The sequence below is a fragment of the Ailuropoda melanoleuca genome, chromosome X (genome assembly GCF_002007445.2).
Source record: "Ailuropoda melanoleuca isolate Jingjing chromosome X, ASM200744v2, whole genome shotgun sequence".
NCBI lineage: Eukaryota > Metazoa > Chordata > Mammalia > Carnivora > Ursidae > Ailuropoda > Ailuropoda melanoleuca.
In genome coordinates, this window is record NC_048238.1 from 23,134,678 (window position 1) to 23,154,980 (window position 20,303).

Here is a 20,303-nt window from a genome sequence, read left to right on the forward strand (position 1 = left end):
TAGCAGAGGAGCCTGAGGTGGGGTTCAATCCCAGAACACCAGGATCACGCCCTGAGCTGAAGGCAGACGCTTAAGGACTGAGCCACCCAGGTGCCCCGTCATTATTCTCTTTTGTTTAAAATAATTTATTGAATTTTCCTATGCTTTTATGGTAATTATACAGTAATGTGCTTCCATTATGATGATAATGATTGTTTCTTAGCAACATTGTACATGGTTAACTACTTAAATTTTTTAACAGTTTAGGCTTCAAAACATCCTCATCCAAAATGTATTTAGCCTTAATTACAAAGCACTGTTAGCTTGTTCTTTTTCTTACTGCGGTATTTGGGATTGGGTTAATTATGACCAACAAATACTAGAAATTGATTCTAGATAAAGGAGTAAGGTGAGCCCTAAAATGTCCAAGAGATAAAAAGATCGGTTGAGGAATATATATATAATACCATTGCAGCCAAGCTGAAAAGTGAAGATACATGTAAAACTACTGAAATATTTGGTGTATACAAAGTTCAGAAGGACTAAGTATTATTTAACTTATGTTTTATCAATAGATTAAATAAAGTGGATAATTAAGCATTACCAATAAAAACTGGATATTCAAGTTTCCTTAAAGTTCATTTTGTTCTATTCTGAATATTTGTATTCTTCTTATTATATAATATTCTTAGAACATATTCACAAAATCTAGGTGTACAAATGCATACGCACATGTAAACCATTCCCCATCAAGATACGTTATTATTCCACCACCTCATAAAGATCATTCATGCCCTTTCTAGCCAGTTCCAATAGACTACCTTTACATCACTCCTCTCCCACAGTTCTGATGTCAACTATAAATTAGATTGGCTTGTTCTAGAGTTTTTAACAGCTTTATTAAGGTGTAACTGACGTACAATAAACTGCATATATTTAAAGCACACAATTTGTTAAGTTTTGGCATATGTATACATTCATGTAACCACCACTGCAATCAACATAAGGAATATATCCGTCACCTCCAAAAGATTCCTCATGCTCCTTTATAACCTTCTTGGCATTCTTCCCAGTCTATAGGCAACCAATGAACAATATTCTTTATATCAGTATACAATCATTTTCATTTCCTATACTCTTATATAAATGGAATTATACAGTATGTGCTATTTAGCCTGGCTTATTTCATTCAAAGTAATTATTTAGAGATACATGCATGCTACAGCATGTATCAATAGTTAATTCCTTTTATTGCTGAATAATATTCTACTGTATGTATATACTACAGTTTGTTTATCTGTTCATCTGATGGTGGATATTTTTAGGTATTCTCAGTTTTTCACCATTACAAATCAAGATGATACGAATGTTCAGGGCACCTGGGTGGCTCAGTGGGTTAAGCGTCCAACTCTTGGTCTGGGCTCAGGTCATGATCTCAAGGTTGTGAGACCCAGCCCCCAAGTTAGGCTACATGCTCAGCGCAGAGTCGGCTTAAGATTCTCTCTCTCCTTTTCCCTCTGCCCCTCCCCCAAGTGTGTGCACTCTCTCTCTCTCTAAAATAAATAAAATCCTTTTTTTTTAATTTTTTAAAAGATTTTATTTATTTATTTGACAGACAGACAGCCAGTGAGAGAGGGAACACAAGCAGGGGGAGTGGGAGAGGAAGAAGCGGGCTCCCAACCAAGGAGCCTGATGCAGGGCTCGACCCCAGAATGCCAGGATCAGGCCCTGAGCCAAAGGCAGACGCTTAATGACTGAGCCACCCAGGCGCCCCATAAAATAAATAAAATCCTTAAAAAATGCTATGAAGTTTCATATATACATCTTTGCATGGGTATAAGCTTTCATTTCTCTCAGGTAAATGCCTGGTAGTATAATAACTAGGTCATATTGCAGGTGTATAGTTCGCTTTTAAAAACTGCTAAACTGTGGTAGAGGCTTTACGTATATCTCATTTCAAAATCTCAACAACTCTAGGAAGTAAGAGTTTTCCAAACTGGATGTACCAATTTACATCCCCACCAACAATGTTTAAGAGTTCCTTCAAACCCTTGGCAGTACTCAGTATGTGTGTAATGGTATCTCTTTGGGATTTTAATTTCTATTGCCCTAATGATTAATGCTGTTTAGGATTTTTTCATGTGCTTGTTTCTTACTCATAACTGTCTTTTAGTGAAACGTCTGCTAAACCTTTTGGCTTTTTATACTGGGTTGTTTTCTTATTATTTAGTTTGAAAAGTTCCTTATAAATGCTGCAGACAAGTCCTTTATCACATTGAAATCAGGTAGTGTTAGTCCTCCAAATTTCCTTTATTTTTTCAAAGTCATTTCAGCTATTACTGGCCCATCATATTTCCATAAAAATTTTACAATGTATAAATTTCTTTTAAGAAAAGTCCTGTTGGGATTTTGGTGGGAATTTTACTAAACCTACAGATCATTTTAGGGAGAAGTGACAACTTAAAGCATCTTATTTTCCAGTCTCTAACTCTTATTTCATTTTTTTCCTTTCATGTGCTGGCAGGTACCTATATTACAATGTGGAATAATAATGGTTATAGTAGCTATTCTTATCTAATTCCCAATTTCCATTCTTTCTCCACTAAGTATGATGCTTGATAGAGGGTTTGTTTGTTTGTTTTATGGTGGCTAGCCATTATTTAGTTTGATAACATCTCTTCTTATCACAGATTAATACTGATTTTTACAGAGCAGATATTTAACAACTTAGATATTTTTCTCATTTAATTTGTCAATGTGGTATGCCTGTACTGTAGTTATTTGCCCTTAAATAATTCATTCTCTTTCCTTGCTCTACTCTCTAGTGTTCAGGATAACCCCTGCAGGTTCCAATTCCTAGGTTCTCCAATATTTGGCTGCTCTCGTGGGTCAGGCAACAAGAACACCAGCAGATTATAGCCCAGGAGGACAGGAACAGCCTTCTCCCTCTGCATCAGGTGGCTTCTCCTTCAGTGGTTATATCTTCTCCATGGCTCTAGTTCTAGCTCCCCTCATACTGGTTAACGATGGTTTTATATTCTGTTGATGCCAATTCCCAGTCTCCTGTAACACTATCTCCTTCTTCAATTTCTCCCTCTACACTAGAAATGGGACTGACTTTCAAGTTGCTAAGTATTGGTTTGCCTGACTGCCTCGTTTGGCCTCTCCATCACTTGAATAACTAATATTGTGCATTAAATTCTGAGTTATAGAATTAGAGTAATTTCTGTTTTCCTGAATAATCTCTGACAGTTGCACTTAGCTAATTATATTGTTTGACTTTCTAACTGTGAATCTTTCTTTTCATTTCTAGGAAAAACTCAACTCAGTCACAAGCAATTAAATGTGCTCAAGTCTCTTAGATTACATATAACCAAAACAAAACAAAGCAAAACACCCCAGGGACACTGACACTTCCTCTATATAATTCTGGTTCTCTCTTCTTCACATCCTTCTCAAAAATAATCTTCTGCATTCACTAGTATTTCTGTCTGTGTCTTCAAAAACTTCTAAGAAGATAAGGAATACAGAGACATATTCAGCTTGTAAAAAAAATTCTACACATAAAACTACTTAGAGTTACTTGTGGAAAACAGCCCAAGTGGTACTCACAAAGATATTTATAGTCTTAAGTACATTTATTAATAAAACAGTACAACCACTATGGAAAACAGTATGGAGGTTACTGAAAAAATTCAAAACAGAACTACAATATGGCCCAGCAATTTCACTTCTGGGTATTTATTGGAAGAAAACAAAAACACTAACTCAAAAAGATATATGCCCTATAGAACTGCAGCATTATTTACAATCGCTAACATATGGACACAATCTAAGTATCCATCAATGGATGAAGGGGAAAAGACGTGATACACACCCCCCCACACACAAATATACATACATATATCCACAGTGGAATATTATTCAGCCATAAAAAGAATAAAATCTTGCCATTTGCAACAACATAGATGGACCTTGAGGGGCATTACACTAAATGAAATAAGTCAGAGAAAGACAAATACAATATGGTCTTATTTATACGAGGAATCTAAAAAAAAAAAAAAAGTTCATAGAGATTACTGGTTGCAAGAAACAGGGGTTAGTGGTTGGGTGAAATGGGTGAAAGTGGTCCAAAGGTACAAATTCCCAGTTATAAAATAAATAAGTCTTTGGGATGTAATGTACAGCATGGTGACTATAGTTAATAATACTGTATATTTGAAAGTTTGTATATTTGAAAGTTGTATATTTGAAAGTTGCTAAGGGGATAGACCTTAAAAGTTCTCACCACAAGAAAAAAAATTGTAACTATGTGTAGTGATGGATGTTAACTAGACTTACTGTGGTGATCATTTCACAATATATACACTAGCGAATCATTATGTTGTACACCTAAAACTAATATTATGTTATATGTCAATTATTATATCTCGATTAAAAAATAAAGTCCATTAATGAGAAAAGAAAGCATGGAGACCATAAGAACAAGAAATTAGAAGGAAAAAAGAGTAGGCTAATTTGAAAAGAACTAAAACAATAACTAGAAATAAAAATATAGTTGTTGAAATTAAAATCCCAATGGACAAAAAATGGAAATATTTACAACATGCAAAAATTTCAAGAAACTAGAGAAAGAATACCATATTGAACCCAAGGAAATAGAATGTAGAAAATAATGAAGCACAGAAACGATGAATTAGAAGATAATGGAGCCAATTAACAAAAGCCTGTACTTTGAAAAGGCTGATATAACTGACAGTTTTATAAGCATCATCAATTAACAAAAGAAACAGAAGTAAATGATATTAAATAATATTGTACAAAATATAGGTGCAGAAGGAATTCAAAAATTATAAGAGAACACTGTAAATATCATTACCAAATGGTGAACAAGGATAGGTTTTTGCATAAAACATATTTCATCTAATAAACTCAGAAAAAAACAATAGAAATATAAAATTAACATTGTGTAACCCTTAATTAATGGATAAATATGCTAATCTTCAAAGACTGCAAACATGAGCACAAAAGAAGACAGACACTAGATTCCTTACGATAGAAATTCACAGTATCACCTATAGGAAGTCTTTCTAAACAAAAAAGAGAGAGTAAAAAAATTATACCTAAATCTGATGAAACTTCTACTGATTTAAAGAAATACAGAGGGAGAAGGACACCAGTTTTGCAATCAGCAAAACCCATGCCATATGAAACTGGACAAAACACGAATTTTTTTTTTCAACAAAAAAATGACAAGGAAAATAGGTAATATATGTATGTGGGCGGTGTAGGACCTATAAATTAATGGGAATAAAGATCAATGACAATGAATGGACTTTGTTTGACACTGATTCAAGGAAAAACATTTTTAAAATGTCAGGCAAATGTGAAAAATAACTGGACATTTGATATTAATTTTTAAGGTAGGATATGTGTAACTGAACATTTATAAAGGATACCTATCTTTTAGAAATAGATAATATTTAAAGATGAAATGGCATGATATCTAGGATTTATTTCTCATTATTTCAGTGGCAGAGATGGGGGTAGATATGGGTAGAAATGTAACCAGGCAGGCCATGTGTTGATGATTGTTGATTCTGATGTCAAGTATATTGGTTTTATTATACTATTCTCTCTACTGTTGTATATGTTTGAAATTTTCTACAATAAATATAATATATACGTAGCCATTAAATTTAAAACCCCAAGTGATAATAGACTATGATTTAGAAAATAATATTAATCACCCAGTAGGTTTTAGCGGAAATAGAATACTCTTACTGAGAAATATAAACTGAAACTACCCCCAAAGTTTCAGTCACCTTCAAGTTTCAGGACCAGGCAGCCAGGGACTAGTTCTACCAAATAATAAGCAAAAAATTAACCACCATCTCATGTAAACTCATCCAAAGTATACAAAAATATGGGCAATTTTTTAGTTTCCTTTCCTAGTCTAGGTATCCTTGATAAGAAAACCAGCTGAAGATACTTTGAAAACAGAACACTTAAGGCCAAGCTCACCCACATACAAGCAAAGATCCTAAATAAATTCACAGAAGTTTCAATATAGCAGTGAATTAAGTGGAAAAAAAGGCTGAATCCAAGAAATATAACAATTTAACATTAGAAAAAACTGCCTAAAATACATTAACAGATAAGATTTAAAAGGCATTTGATCATATACTGAAGTAAAGAAAAAAACTTTTGAAAAAAAATTCAATGTGAATGCAGGATAATACCATTTAGCTAAGTAACATTAGAAGGGAACTTCCGTTTCCTAAAATCTATAGCAAACAAACTTAAATGTGAAATGTTAGCAGCATTCCCATTAATGTAAGGAGCAAGACACAGCAATATGTTACCAACTCTAAGTGTTCCAAACTGGATCAGAATGCATAGCCAGAGGAAAAGAATACAAAAATAAATAAAACTTAGGAATGGTAAAAAGAAACAGAAATTTTTGGTTGCAAATACGATCATCATTTCGAAAATCCAAAGGAAAAGGCTACGGATTATTTAAGTAAACAAGCGACTTCAGAAAACTGGTGTATAGATAACTATAGTAATATCAAGAGCCTTGTATAAAGCAGTAATTATTAGAATATGTATATCTGTATTATAAATGAGAATCAAAATTAAAATGAATTTCACTACACTGTTCAATGTTACATAAGATCAAAACACTGGGTCTCACAAAGTTATGCAGATCTGTCTCTTTCCTGTAGCAAGATCTTTTCGAACAGAAAAGTTTCCAGAAGTCTGTTTGCCTAGTGAAGATATCCTATCATCACTATGCATTTTCTCTGACATCTCAGAACCTGTCCTAGCCCCCCTACCTCATGCGGCAGTTTCTCGATCTCAAACCCCGGCTGGAACGCGGAACCACAGTCTGCAAGGGTTTAAGCTGACAAACTGTCTGGAGCTTACGAAAAAGAGGTGGTATTTCCCAAGGAGCCTTTAATCAATGAACCAGGAGCCAAAATGAGGACCTACTTCGCGAGAACTTCGGTACTACTCACACTATAACAGAGTGGGCACAACAGAGTCACGGTCCTTATCGCCCCATCTGCGGGGGGGGGGCAGGAGTAGCCGGATATACCCACACTGACTTCCGTTTCTGGAGTCCGTGGAAGGTGAGCTTTTGTTGCGAGAAGGCCGGCATCGAAGCAGCCGAGGGAGGAATCCAAGCTCTGCCCCAGGTAAAATAAGGATATTGAGTAAGGTTTAAGGGAATCCCCCTATCTCGAAAGACCTAACACCTCATGGCCCTGCCCTTGCTGTTGGCCCTAGAAGGTTCCAGGCAGTGATCACTCGATGTAATGCTTTCTGAATTCTCGTTCTGAGAACTCAGAGAAATAATAGCATTGGACCCAGGGTGTTGGTATCGGAGGAGTCAATGAAGGATCTTGTGTGAATTCAGTCAAACTTTACCTCCCCCGTAACAGAGATGTCCCCACAGAGCCGGGCCCCTGCTGTCAGCCATGGGAGACCCCAAGGGGTGAGGATATTTGACTTGGGTTGTCTGCTTCAGGCTATCAGAGGAAGGAGTCCCAGGCTCTGCCGGGTGTTGATGAACACCCCTATTTATGTTCTAGGAGAAACCACCTCATTAGAACAGTGGGGGCCCTAAAGAGCCCCACCCCTTCTGCAGTCCCTGGAAGCTCTTGATACGGCCATCAGGCCCAGGTGCCCCCTTGCTTCACCTTTTGGTTAGCTGGGGGAAGAGGGGTGCATACGAGCCCTGGTCTAAGGCTATACTATTCAGGTTAGCAGAGGGAGTCCTAGGGGTGCCTTTGAGTGAAGTTCGGAACCTTAAACAAGGACTGGGGAATTCCTCCCTCAGGACAAAAGGGGCCCCAAAGAGTACCTCCCCTGCTATAAGCCCTGGTGAATCCTCAGCAGGGTTGTGAGGCAAAGATGTCTCTGACTTTATCCTCAGTGGTCCCAGGGTGATGAGCCCTATTGGAAGATGACTCAGGCTGTTCTAGAGGTCAAAGGGAGAACAGAGGCAGGGAGGATACAGAGTTAGGGCCCTCCTCTGTGTTCAGCCCTGGAAAACCCTGGGGAGATCTGCATTCTGAGTCTCCTTCCATATCCCCCCCCACCGACTCCACAGCATATTCCAGTATATCAGGTGGATGAGGCCCTTGGTGTGATTGTTATAACCCTCAGGTCTGCAGAAGGGGGGATACCTGGCAGTCAAGGGGAGGAGGTAAGGAACCTGGGCACTGAGCAGACCACTCATGACAGAATAGAGGCTGTTTCACAGAACCCTCCATGTGATATGTCCCTCAAAGGGGGCCCTAGGGAAGATATGTTAAACTGAGTCCTCCCTAAACTCTTCCTCAAACCTTTAAAAAATGTGAGATTCTTGCTATGAGGGTATAGGTCTAAGATCAGCCATGAGAGGAGTCCTAGGTCCTGCAAGAGGCCAAGGTGAGGACTCTAAGTAAGGAGTGAGAACCCTTACTTATATATGTCAGAATGCATAGCCAGAGGATAAGAATACAAAAATACTTGAATACAAAATTTAATACAAAAATAATTATCCCAGGTTGGGGAAGGTCCCACATAGCTTTGCCATTGCTTTCATCTCAGGGCACCCCTGGGCAGATGTGCTCAGATGTGGTTCTCCTTCAGTTCTCCAGGATGTCATGAAGGTGAGGGCTTTGAAATGAGGGTTCAGCATCAAATCAGTTAAGCAGAGGACCTTAGGTCCTGCAAGAAGTCAAGGCAATGGTGCTGAATGTGAACGGAAACACCCCCTACTCCACAATAGGGGAGGTACTATAGAGCCTGGGTCTGCCAAACCCTGTATCAGCTCCAGTAGGACTCAGGTAGGGGTGGGAAGCTTCAGCCCAAGGTGAACTCTGGTTACTTTCAGAGTCCTCAGGGTAAAGGCGAATCCAAGAAGGGGAGCCTGTGGAATCCTAGAGCAGTGCCCTAAAGGAAACCTGGAGAGATGGCTGTTGATAAAGCCCCAAATGGTATCTCCCTGCCAGAGGGTATCACCCCATTTTATCCTCTTTCCTCCACGTCACTGAATCATCTGTTGTCTTTTCCACAGTTGTGCTTGCTGTCCCTGACCAGAATCATCATGCCTCGGGGCCAGAAGAGTAAGCTTCGTGCCCGTGAAAAACGCCGCCAGGCTCGAGAAGAGCCAGGGCATCTGGTGGCTGCTCAGGCCACTGTACCAGAGGAAGAAGAGTCCTCCTCTTCTTTGTCTCCTCATTTCAAAGATGCTCCCCAGAGCTCACCTGCCACTGGAACACCCAGCAAACCTCAAGTTACTGGGAGAGTCCACTCCACCAGCACTACTGCTGCAGCTGCTTCAAACACCAGTTTTAATGAAGGTGCCAATAATCAAGTGGAGGAAAAGCCAAATGCCTCACAAGCCAGGAATACCACTGAGCACTGGCAGAGAGGCCCTCTAGACAAGAAGGTTACTATGTTGGTATACTACCTGCTGTACAAGTATCAAATGAAAGAGCCCATTACCAAGGCAGATATGCTGAGAAATGTAATCCAGACTTACAAGAATCACTTCCATGAGATCCTCCAGAAAGCTTCTGAGCACTTGGAGCTGGTTTTTGGCCTTGATGTGAAGGAAGTGGATCCCAACAGGAACACCTATGTTCTTGTCAACAAATTGGAATCCAGCTGTGATGGGAGTATAAATGATAATGGAGGTGTGCCCAAGACTGGCCTGCTGATGACTGTCCTGGGTGTGATCTTCACAAAGGGCAACTGTGCCACGGAGGAGCAAGTCTGGGAAGTGCTGAATATGATGGGGGTATATGACGGAATGAAGAACTTCATCTATGGGGAGCCCAGAAAGCTCATCACTGAAGATTGGGTGAAAGAAGAATACCTGAAGTACCGGCAGGTGGCCAACAGTGATCCTCCACGCTATGAGTTCCTGTGGGGTCCCAGAGCCCATGCTGAGACCAGCAAGATGAAAGTCCTAGAGTTTGTGGCCAAGATCCACGATACGGTCCCCAGTGCCTTCCCAGCCTGGTATGAAGAGGCTTTGAGAGATGAGGAAGAGCAAACGCAAGCCAGAGTTGTAGCCAAGGCTTGTACTGCTGGTATGGCCAGTGCACGCTCCAGGGCCATGCCCAGCAGCTTCTCCTCCCCCAAGTGAAGTCTGAGGAAGGCTATTACTATGTGTTTGAAGAGAGCAGCTTGTGTTCTCATTAGTGAAAGGTCAGTTGGAGACAAGAGAGTACATAACATGTTTGTGTTCCTATTTTAGGTAGTAACCTGGATATTTGTCTAAATGTTGGTTTCTTTCTTTTTTTTTTTTTTTTTTTTTTTTTTTTTTTTTTTTTGAGAGAGAGTGTGAGCATGGTGGGGAAGGGCAGAGGGAGAGAGAGAATCTTAAGTAGGCTCCACGCCCAGCACAAAGCCTGACACAGGGCTCGATCTCACAACACTGAGATCATGCCTGAGCCAAAATCAAGAGTTGGACACTTAACCGACTGAGCCACCCAGGTGCTCCAGTGTTGTTCCTTTTAATAGAAGGTTTAACTAGCTTCAGAATCTGAGTTTGTGAATGGTGTAAATCACACATTTATTGATGTTTATGAGTTTTAAGAGTAAGAGTTTTACTATTTTATAGAATAAATTGGGAAATTTTCCATTTTATTGAGTTATTTGGAATAAGATAACATAGTAGTGGATTAAGTACTTCGTTGGAAATGTGAAAGAACTCAGCAGTAAAATGCTGGGATCAAGAAATAGAGAAAAAACTAAAAGATATTTTTGCATTCCTTTATCACTATTTGGTCTGTTCTGTAAAATTAAGAGATATATGCTTAGATATGCTTAGTTTATTCAAGAATGTAGAATTAATTACAGCATAATAAATTAGACCTCTTGTACACTGTCTCATTTATTTCTCAGACATTCCTTCAGCATCTGCTCTTTGGAAGGCTTCCTGCTAGTACTGGGAGTGTCAGGATAAACAAGACCCACCCACCATGCCCATAGAATGTAGAAACAGCTGTCAAGTAGGAAAGACAATGGGATATAACGTAAGACCTAAGGACAAGTGAAAAGGAGAGGACATGGGAGGATCCAGATGTGAGAAGTCAAGTGTAAGCACAATGAGGCCAATGGGTCTGGGGCTCTGGGAAACTTCAAGTCCTTTGGTGTGAGTCAGTTTTACCTGAAGCTGGGCGGTGGATCAGATGAGGCTGTGGGAGTGGTGGGCAGGGGCCAGACCCGCAGAAGCTGGGGCCAGACCCGCAGAAGCTGTGTCCACAGTTAAGAGGCTACAGCCTGGAGTGGAAAACTGTTTCTAGCAATTACTTTAAGATCATGAATTAACCAGAGAGAAATCTCCACCTTGGACGAGAATGGAAGGTGTCCTGCATCCTTTCCCACTGTTCTTTTCCCAGTGCAGTTAAGCACAGCACACTGTGTTTTATGCACACCATCACCAGGGAGTTTCTGAGAAATGGGAGTCATACACAACATGGGTATGCTCAGAAGCCACTGTGCTAGCAATCTTTGCTCTGGCCTGGAAGAGACACAGCCCACTACATTAAAGTTTTATTTTACTAAGTTGTGTGTAATTTGGCAAACTCCAAGTGAAGGCTAGATTTTTAATGGAACTGGAATAAAGGAAAATAGAGGTGGTTTGGATGGAAGGACAGTTGGAGGGAGGTGGTTCTTGACACAAAGGACCCCTAAGTTCCACCTAACTGGGGAATACTCCCCCCAACATGCAAAAAGTAACATATCCTGAAAACTTGCAGAGTAAGTAATTTAGCTTTACTTGCCATGCATCATGTTGGCTGATTTGTTGTGCTGTCTCATAGAGTGCTGCATGTTCTCTGATACCTCTTGGATAAAAAAAAAAAAATTCACAGAGCAGATTTTAGTAGAGTCTGGGGTCAATACAGTAATAGTAATAACTGAAAATTATTAAGACTCAATACATGCTAAGTGTTTTCATACATTATATACATGCCAGGAGTCCCACAGAGTAGGGCCTCTCTAGCTCATTTCATAAAAAAGCCTTATAGAGCTTTGAAATTTTCCTGACTTCTCTGGCTCAAAAATTTCAGAAGTGGGACTGGACTTCTGGTCTGAATTCATTTAGGGTCCCTCACTTTTTCACATCTTCTTGAATAAAGCAAATGTTTTGTCTTCTTAATTCATTTCTATTCTCACTACTGCACGAGGTATCTCAAGCAATTGAGATGAAGGACCCTCTTGCCAATGTACTAAGCCCAGGTGTAATAAATAAAAAAAAGAAAATGAGAATTAAAAACAATTTCAGGATAGTCTGTGGGCTTAATTTACCTAGGCTCCTCCTGCTTCTACCCCCAGAGTTCTTTGAGAACTGACTCCACCCAGGTCCCAGCACTTGGAACCAGTTCTAGCACTTCCTGAATTACATCACTCTTGCCCTGGGTCTTCCCAGTGTGCCCTCACGTCAAAATCTGGATCCTGACCAGCTGTCCAGCTTTCTTTCATCAGGCCTCACTCTGTTCCCAATGAAACAGAAAGCCCAGAATCACCTGCCTTTCCCCTAACTTAGAGTGTTTCAATCCCTTGAAGATGTACGCTGTCTGCCCCATCCCTGACCATGGAATCCCTATGAAATAAGAACGGTTCCATCCACATGGTTGTTTACTTTGGCAGTAAAGTTTAGACTGCTCATCTGGGTGCTTCTCTCTCACTCAAAGTTTTTTCCAAGTCAGCTTGTGAGCAGTCTGATTTGGCACAGGATCTATTCATTCTTGTAAGATAACCCTGAAGTTAGGGAAGAGGTTTTAGAAAGCAGATGAAATTCTTAAGAAAGAGGAATTTAATCTGATCAATTATTTGAGACTGGCCACTGAAACCATATACTGATAAGTGAGCTTAACTAAGTGGTCAAGAACCAAAACCTTCCTCCTAAGTGGTAGATGAGGAAAACCAGAAGAAATCACTATATAGCAACCATTACAGAGGCTGGATTCCTAAAATCTCAGGTGTCTTTCCAGGAGGATGTAGTAATTTTCTATTGCTGACAGACAAATTGCCATAAATCAAGGTACTTACAACAACACATTTATTATCTCACATTTGTGTAGGTAATATATATGGGTTGGGTGTGCAGTTTTCTTTGTTCAGGGTTACACAAAGCCCAAATCAAGCAGTCAGTCTGGGTTCTTGTTGAGAGATACTGAGAAGAATCTCATTCCACACATATACAGGTTACTCTCAGAATCCAGTTCTATGAGGAATTCAGTGCTTTTTGATTATAAGACTGAAGCCGTGTTTCCTTGCTAAGCATTAGCTGGAGCTGCCATAACTCCAAAAGGTCTCTCTCCACTTTTTGCATATGGGCCCCTACTTCAGAAATAGTATGTGGACTGTTTCCTGTGGAAACTCTCCTACCCCCACTCTGCTGCATCTCTCTTCTCCCTCCAGCCAAACAAAGTCCTCTGCTTATAAGGGCTCATGTCATTAGACTGGGCCCACTCAGATAATACAGTATAATGGACCCTATTCTAATGTCCATTTCAAAATTTTAATTACATATGCCCACTCAGATAATACAGTATAATGGACCCTATTTTACGGGCCATTCCAAGATTTTAATTACATATGCAAAGTGCCTTTGACCACGTAACATAACATATTGGCAAGTTTTAGAGATAAGGGTATGGGCGTCTTTGTGGAACAAGTGTTCAGTCCACCACCAAGGCAGGAAATGTCTCCCTGGCAGACATGCCAGCTTTGATAAGGAAAGAAAAAAATTCGCCAGCATACACCTGACTCTTGTCTCTATCTGCACCTGAGGAAAATCCTAGTTTTTAAGCGTGCTTAAAGATACCTGAACAAGTCTTCAGCCATGTTCTTCAGGTGGTGGATAGCAGAGACTCACAAGTTATAGGTTTTTCATGCAGCAAAAGGAAGCAGAAAATTCTCAGTGTATTGAGATTGTAGAGGTTATTGGAAAAGTCAGAGGAGAAAGGTGCTATAGAGTGAAAAAGGGTGACACCCCCCTGCTGAGATTTTCAATGTCCTTTAGAAAACTGGTGTGATCCTGTATTTGAAAACACTAGTCACATAGGGGCACTAGAAAAAGTTGTTGAATTGCAAGGAAATTTGATTTTGGGAAATTCTCCAGGAACAAAGAGGGCTAAAGTCATAACAAATTATTAATAGTTACTCTTTTCTGAGTACCTATTGTTTAACCATTAAAGGGAAGGTCTACAGATGCTCAAGACAGGTCATATCTTGCTCTCTATCTTTGGTTCATACGGAGGCTACCTGCCAGTGGTTATGGAGGGTCATGTGACTATCCTTGATACTTAAGTATGAGCAGAAGCATGTCTCTCACCTCCAGACAAAGGTATTTGAGAACTAGTGTGCCACCTCCACGCTTTTTGTTTCATTGAACAGCAAACATGGAGAGCCTGTGTTGAGATGTGGAAGCTTATAATGGAAGCACCCTGGATCCCAGGGTCACCTGACAATGGAGACACCTTGCCAATACCCATCAGATTTTATGCACATAAAAAATAAAATTTTGTTACATTAAGCCATTCACAATCATATTTTTCCCATTACGTCTCATATACTTTACCTGAAAACTACACAGATACTATTTCTGTTCTCTTATTAAAATATATTAATTACAAAAGACATAGGGCGTATATTCTTGTTGCCAAAAAATTCTAACAATAGGGATAGATTATAATTCTTCTTCCTTACTATGTTCCTTCAAATTTTATCCCTTCCTAGAGGTAACTGCATTAAAAATCTTGTATGTAGTATTTTAAGGCTGATTACAGGCCTAGTCTTACATGTGTTAGAAAAATACACTGTGAGTTTTAACAATACATGTGTAACTGTGTACATATCATTTTGCCTCTTGCCCTTGTCCCTGAATAAAATAAATGCAAGATTTTTCCAAGAAAGGACAAATAGATCTACCTCACTCTGTTAATTCTAGAATTTTATAGTGCATATGCGCCATAATTAAACATTCTCCTCTTGATGGACACACAAGGTGTCTCTCACGTGTTGCTATGATTAAGAGAACTGATAGCAACATCACTGAACATCATTTCTTGAGCAAATGTGGATGTTTTATTATGGAGAGATGTAGACAAATGCAATTAAAATGGAAAGAATCTGATGACAGTGAATTTTTATGAATATTGATGATATTCTGTTCTAATAATGTTATACCAAATTATCATTTCATGCATTTATATATGTGAATAAATTAAGCTCTCAATGGCATTTTATTTTATCAATCTTTTAAATTTTGGTCAAACTTTTGATCAAAAATATATTATCTCTCTGCTAGTTTAATTTGTATTTCCCTATTTTCTAAACAGATTAAGCAGAAAATTAATTTAATCATTCACTCATATAAAGCAAGATTTCTGCAGTGATATCTTAAGTACTAGGATTCTTTTGGGTGCATAGTTTAAAATTCTATGTCCATAAGACTTTCCCCTTTACTTTGAGAAGCTAGGATTTATCAGAATAACCAGGTGCCAGGAAATGGGCTTGGACAGGAAAGCATCAATGAGTGAAGGAAAATCAGGACGACCAGGGATGGAGGAAGTCGAGCAATTTCCAGGATTCGCGAGGCAGATCACATACTAAAACAAGTCCAGAGAGCCCAGGGCAGCTGGCAGTCAGAGTCCTGAATGCAGGCTTCAGCAAAACATAGAAAAGCTGCCAGAAGGAGAGAACGTGGAGAATCTGGTGGAGGGTACCAGACAGCTTACATGGATGGGCTAGGAAATCTCTGAATCATCACTGCCAGCCCAAAGTCGTAGAGTGATATGAGTGGATAGATCTGCTGGATAAAAGGACCAAAGGCATGCCTGATACCCGCTCCCAGGCCCCCATCCCCAGCCAAAAATGCCCTCTGACCACTATCAGACAGAGTATAGCTGGCTCTCCTGTGTCACCCACCAAGTAATGTTATTGATTGAATCTGGGAGAGCTACAACTCTTCATGACTCTAATCGCTCCATGCATCCTTGCCAGTGACCAAAGCTACGAGTGGTCTTGATGCCTGATGGAGAAGGCTATTTCTTCCCCTATGTACTCGGCCCTCCCACCACGGAGTTTGGAGCTATGCAAGCAGGTGGGCTCGGTTGGTGATTCAGAATGTTTAAAATAGGGCAAATATTACCAATGAGTGCTGGCCAGGGGTGTGCAGCTGCAAGGAGGGGAAATTGGGAGGGGGAATTCGTTGAGGCTAATTACCCCAGTGGCCCGGAGAATAAAGGGCTCAGTGTAGACATGCTTTGAAAAGCAACCCAGGTGTTATCCCCAGCTCTGATTACCTCCCATGGTTCCTGACTTCTTTGCACACCAGAGGGCAGATGTACTCTCGCTGTGTTTAGTGGTCTATGTTGCTACCAGATATTGACTGGAGTAGGGGGTGGGCTCACAATGCGAACGTTTACAGGGTGGATGAAAAAGGTACTGGAGATGGTACACTCCCTTGTTAAGCTGGGAATGATGGGTATATGTGAAGTCCAAAACTCATTATTGCCACAACCCCGATTCAATTGAATTGAAATTTTAAAAATACTTAATAAAAAAGATTAAAAACAGGACGCTCGGCTAACCATTCCCAAAATTATCACACAATCTACAGAAAATTTTATATCATCATCCTCAGGCCAGTAGAGGGAAGGGTCCCAGACTCTAAGAAGTAAAAATGAAGACCCTAAGGGAGTTCTTAAGGAACCAATCTACCCATAACAGAATGGACCTACACAGACCCTTCCCCGCTATCAGCACTTCCAAGCTGTTAGGTCCAGGGGCTCCTTCACTTCACCCTCTGGCAACTGGGAATGGAGAGCTGGAGGGTGGGGTGCCTGAGGACAAAGTCTTGGCTTAAGTCTGGCTGACTGAAATCAGGAGATGCCGGAGTCCCAGACTTCCCAGGAGTCAATGAAAGACCTCTATGTGAGTTTTGCCACAGTCCTCCACACCCACAAAACAGACTCCGCCCCTCCCCTCCAAGAGACACACCCCTGCCCCCCGCCCCGTATGAGAATGACCGGAAGCGGATTCCCCGAACCTCCGAACTTCCGTCTCTGACTTCTCAGAGAAACGAAAGCATAGTTCCGACCGGTGGTGTCAGGCGAGCAGAACTCTCGGGAGTTCCAGGCCCTGTCTGGAATTAGGGTGAAGACCCTGAATGAGACTTGAGGGTACACCTCACCGTCCTCCACGCTGTGCCTAGGTAAGGCGCGTGTGCGTGCGCACGCACACACACAAACACCCCCCCCCCCCGCAGAAGAGAGGGGGGCTGACAGAATCCTGGTAGACTCTGGACAAGGATTACCTGATATAGTGCCCTTAAATTCCCTCTTTGTGGGCAGGGAGTAGATGGTATCAAACCAGGGGTTGGCAGTGGCCCTTCCGGCAGTTAAGTTGAAGACCCTAAGGTCTGAGGGAACCATCTGCAACAGATGAGAAATGCTACTCAGAACCCGGGCCCCTGCTATCAGGCCTGGGAGACCCTTGATGGGACTGGCTGGATATAATACACCCAGAATTCTGCCCCTGGTGTCTCAGGGAAATGAAAGAATTGGTGCGAAGGGGATAGTGTGAGTTAGAGGGAGAAGACCCAGGCTCTGTTAGGAGGTAAGATAAGGTCGTTTGGGCTGTATGAAGATACCCACTATCCAGTGAAAGTGGGCTGCACGGAGTCGGGCCCTGCCATCAGCAACAGTGGGCTTGGGGCAAGGAACATCTGATATAGTACCCTCTAAATTCTTACTTTGTGGATTCAAAGAGGAGATGGCATTGGGCCGGGGTTTCTGGCCTCAGGTCAGCGGGTAGAAGAGTCCGAGGTCCTAACATAAGTAAAGGTGAGGACCCTGAGTGAGGTCCCAGTGACTTCCCACCCTCAAAAAGATGGGTTTTCACAGAGTCCTGACACTGCTCTCAGCCCAGGGAGGGCCAAGGTGAGAGTGGCTGGATGCAAAACATACTGAATTTCGAAATCTGGCATTTCAAAAACGTGAATAGCTTCGTGTCAGAGGGACTGCTTTAGGTTAACAGAGGAACCACTTCTAGGTCCTGCCAGGAGGTAGTGTAAAAATCGTGAGTGAAGTTTGAGCAGACTCCTACCCCAAAAGGTAAGGAGTCCCACAGATTTCTGACAGGCCCTGGGCACGAACTGCCTGATGAAGCATCCATTGAATTCTCCTTGTGAGAACTTAGAGAGGTGAGGGCATTGGACTGGAGCATCAGCCTCAGACCAGCAGAAAGAGGAGTTACAGGTTCTAACAAGAGTAATGAGAAAGACCCTGATTAAAGTTCTGAGAAAACCATTAACTTCATATCAAAGCAGGCCTGCACAGAGTGTCAACCATGCTGTAAGCCCTGAGGGTATTGGGTAGATATGTCAGGCTAAGGACTCCCTAACGACCTCCTCAGTAATTTTTTAAAATATAAGGGGCTTGTCTTAAAAAGATAGGTCTCACACCAGGAGAGGGAAGAGTACCAAGTCCCACCAGAAGACGAGGTGAGGACCCTGAGTGAGGAGTGAGGATCCTAACTGCCGCAGGATGGAAAGAGTCCTTCTGAGCTCTTCCCTTACTGTCATCCTTGGAAAAATATGATCAGTTGAAGTCTCCCTCAATTTCTCCTCTGGAATCAAAGGGAGATGAAGTATTGAAATGAGGTCAGCATAAAATCAGTAAAGGGATCCCAGAAGCTGCCAGAAGCCAAGACGATAGCTCTGAAAGTGAAGTGAGAGAAACACACCCACCCCAAACAGAGGGGCCTCCATAAAGCCTAGATATTCTAGGTTTGCTGTCACCCCAGAAAGCCCCAGGAAGATCTGGCAGGTAGCAGTATAAGGTGAACTCTAGCTATTTTCACAAGGGTCTCAGGAAACAGGCTGAGAAGAAAACATGAAAATTGTGGATTCCTTGAGCAGAGCACACAAGAAAACCTGCAGATGTAGCCATCAATAAAGCCAAGGCAGTATCCCCCTGTGAACAGGCACACACCATCTTATCCTCTTTCCTCCAGGTCACTGGTTCACCTGTTCACGTCTCTGTTGCACCTGAACAGAGTCATCATGCCTCGGGGTCAGAAGAGTAAGCTTCGGGCCCGTGAGAAACGTCGCCAGGCCCAAGCAGGGTCACAGGATCTGGTAAGTATTCAAGCCACTGCTCAATTGCACTCCTCTTCCTCTCCTCATTTCGAAGACACTCCCTTAGAGCTCACTTGCTGAATCATTTGCAATCCCCAGGGTCCTCAGACAGCCACATTCACCGCCACTAGTGCTGCTGCTGTGTCATACATGAGATCAAATGAAGGCACCAACGAAGTACAGGAAAGGCCAAGATCCTCCCAGAACCCAACAGCCACTGAGTCCTTCCATAGAAGCCCTCTAGGGGAGAAGGTGTTTATATTGGTGTACTACCTGCTGTACAAATACCAAACGAAAGAGCCCATTACCAAGGCAGGTATGCTGAGAAATGTAATTCAGATCTACAGGAATTACTTCCATGTGATCCTCAGGAAAGCCTCTGAGCACTTGGAGCTGGTCTTTGGCCTCGACATGAAGGAAGTGGATCCCAATAGGCACATCTATGTGCTCGTCAACAAACTGGAACCAAACTATGATGGTAGGCTGAGTAATGATAGTATTGTGCCTGAGACCGGTCTGCTGATGACTGTTCTAGGCGTGATCTTCACAAAGGGCAACTGTGCCACTGAGGAGCAAGTCTGGGAAGTGCTGAATATGATGGGGTTATATCCTGGGAGGAAGCACTTCATCTATGGAGAGCCCAGGAAGCTCATCACCAGAGATTTGGTGAAAGAAAATTACCTGGAGTATAGGCAGGTGGTCAACAGTGACCCTCCAAGGTATGAATTCCTGTGGGGTCCCAGAGCCCATGCTGAGACCAGCAAGATGAGAGTTCTTGAGTTTTTAGCCAAGATCCATAATACCGTCCCCACTGCCTTCCCATTCTATTATGAAGAGGCCTTGAGGGATGAGGAAGAGCGAGCCCAAGCCAGAGCTGCAGCCAGGGCTCTTATTGCTGCCAAAGCCAGTGCACGTGCCAGGGCCATGGCTAGCAGTTCCTCCCACCCCTAGTAAAGGATGAGGCAGATTCTTCATTTTGTTGTTAAGAAAAAAAATCCATGATCTCATTAGTGGAAGGTCAGGGTGGGGTAGAGACGAGAGTGTATAACATGTTTATGTTCCCATTCTACATGTTCATTTTTAATTGTTTTTCCTTTTGATAGAAGGTTTTCAGCTTCAAAAATCCAAGTTTATGAATGACATTTTCAAATTTGTGCTGTATATGAGA

At 41.5% G+C, this 20,303-nt stretch overlaps 2 protein-coding genes across 2 annotated transcripts; both read left to right on the forward strand.

The window, feature by feature from the left end:
* Positions 1-7,122: 7,122 nt before the first annotated feature.
* Positions 7,123-10,126, forward strand: LOC100480372 (melanoma-associated antigen B10). Its single transcript, XM_011234171.2, has 2 exons — positions 7,123-7,181; positions 9,050-10,126. Exon 2 carries the CDS (start codon positions 9,080-9,082, stop codon positions 10,124-10,126), a length of 1,047 nt encoding a protein of 348 aa, XP_011232473.1. The 5' UTR covers positions 7,123-7,181; positions 9,050-9,079.
* Positions 10,127-17,087: 6,961 nt separating this feature from the next.
* Positions 17,088-20,086, forward strand: LOC100480116 (melanoma-associated antigen B10-like). The gene is made up of 3 exons (XM_019807464.2): positions 17,088-17,209; positions 19,012-19,135; positions 19,235-20,086. The coding sequence occupies exons 2-3, from the start codon at positions 19,061-19,063 to the stop codon at positions 20,084-20,086; spliced, it is 927 nt and encodes a 308-aa protein (XP_019663023.1). The 5' UTR covers positions 17,088-17,209; positions 19,012-19,060.
* Positions 20,087-20,303: the final 217 nt, after the last annotated feature.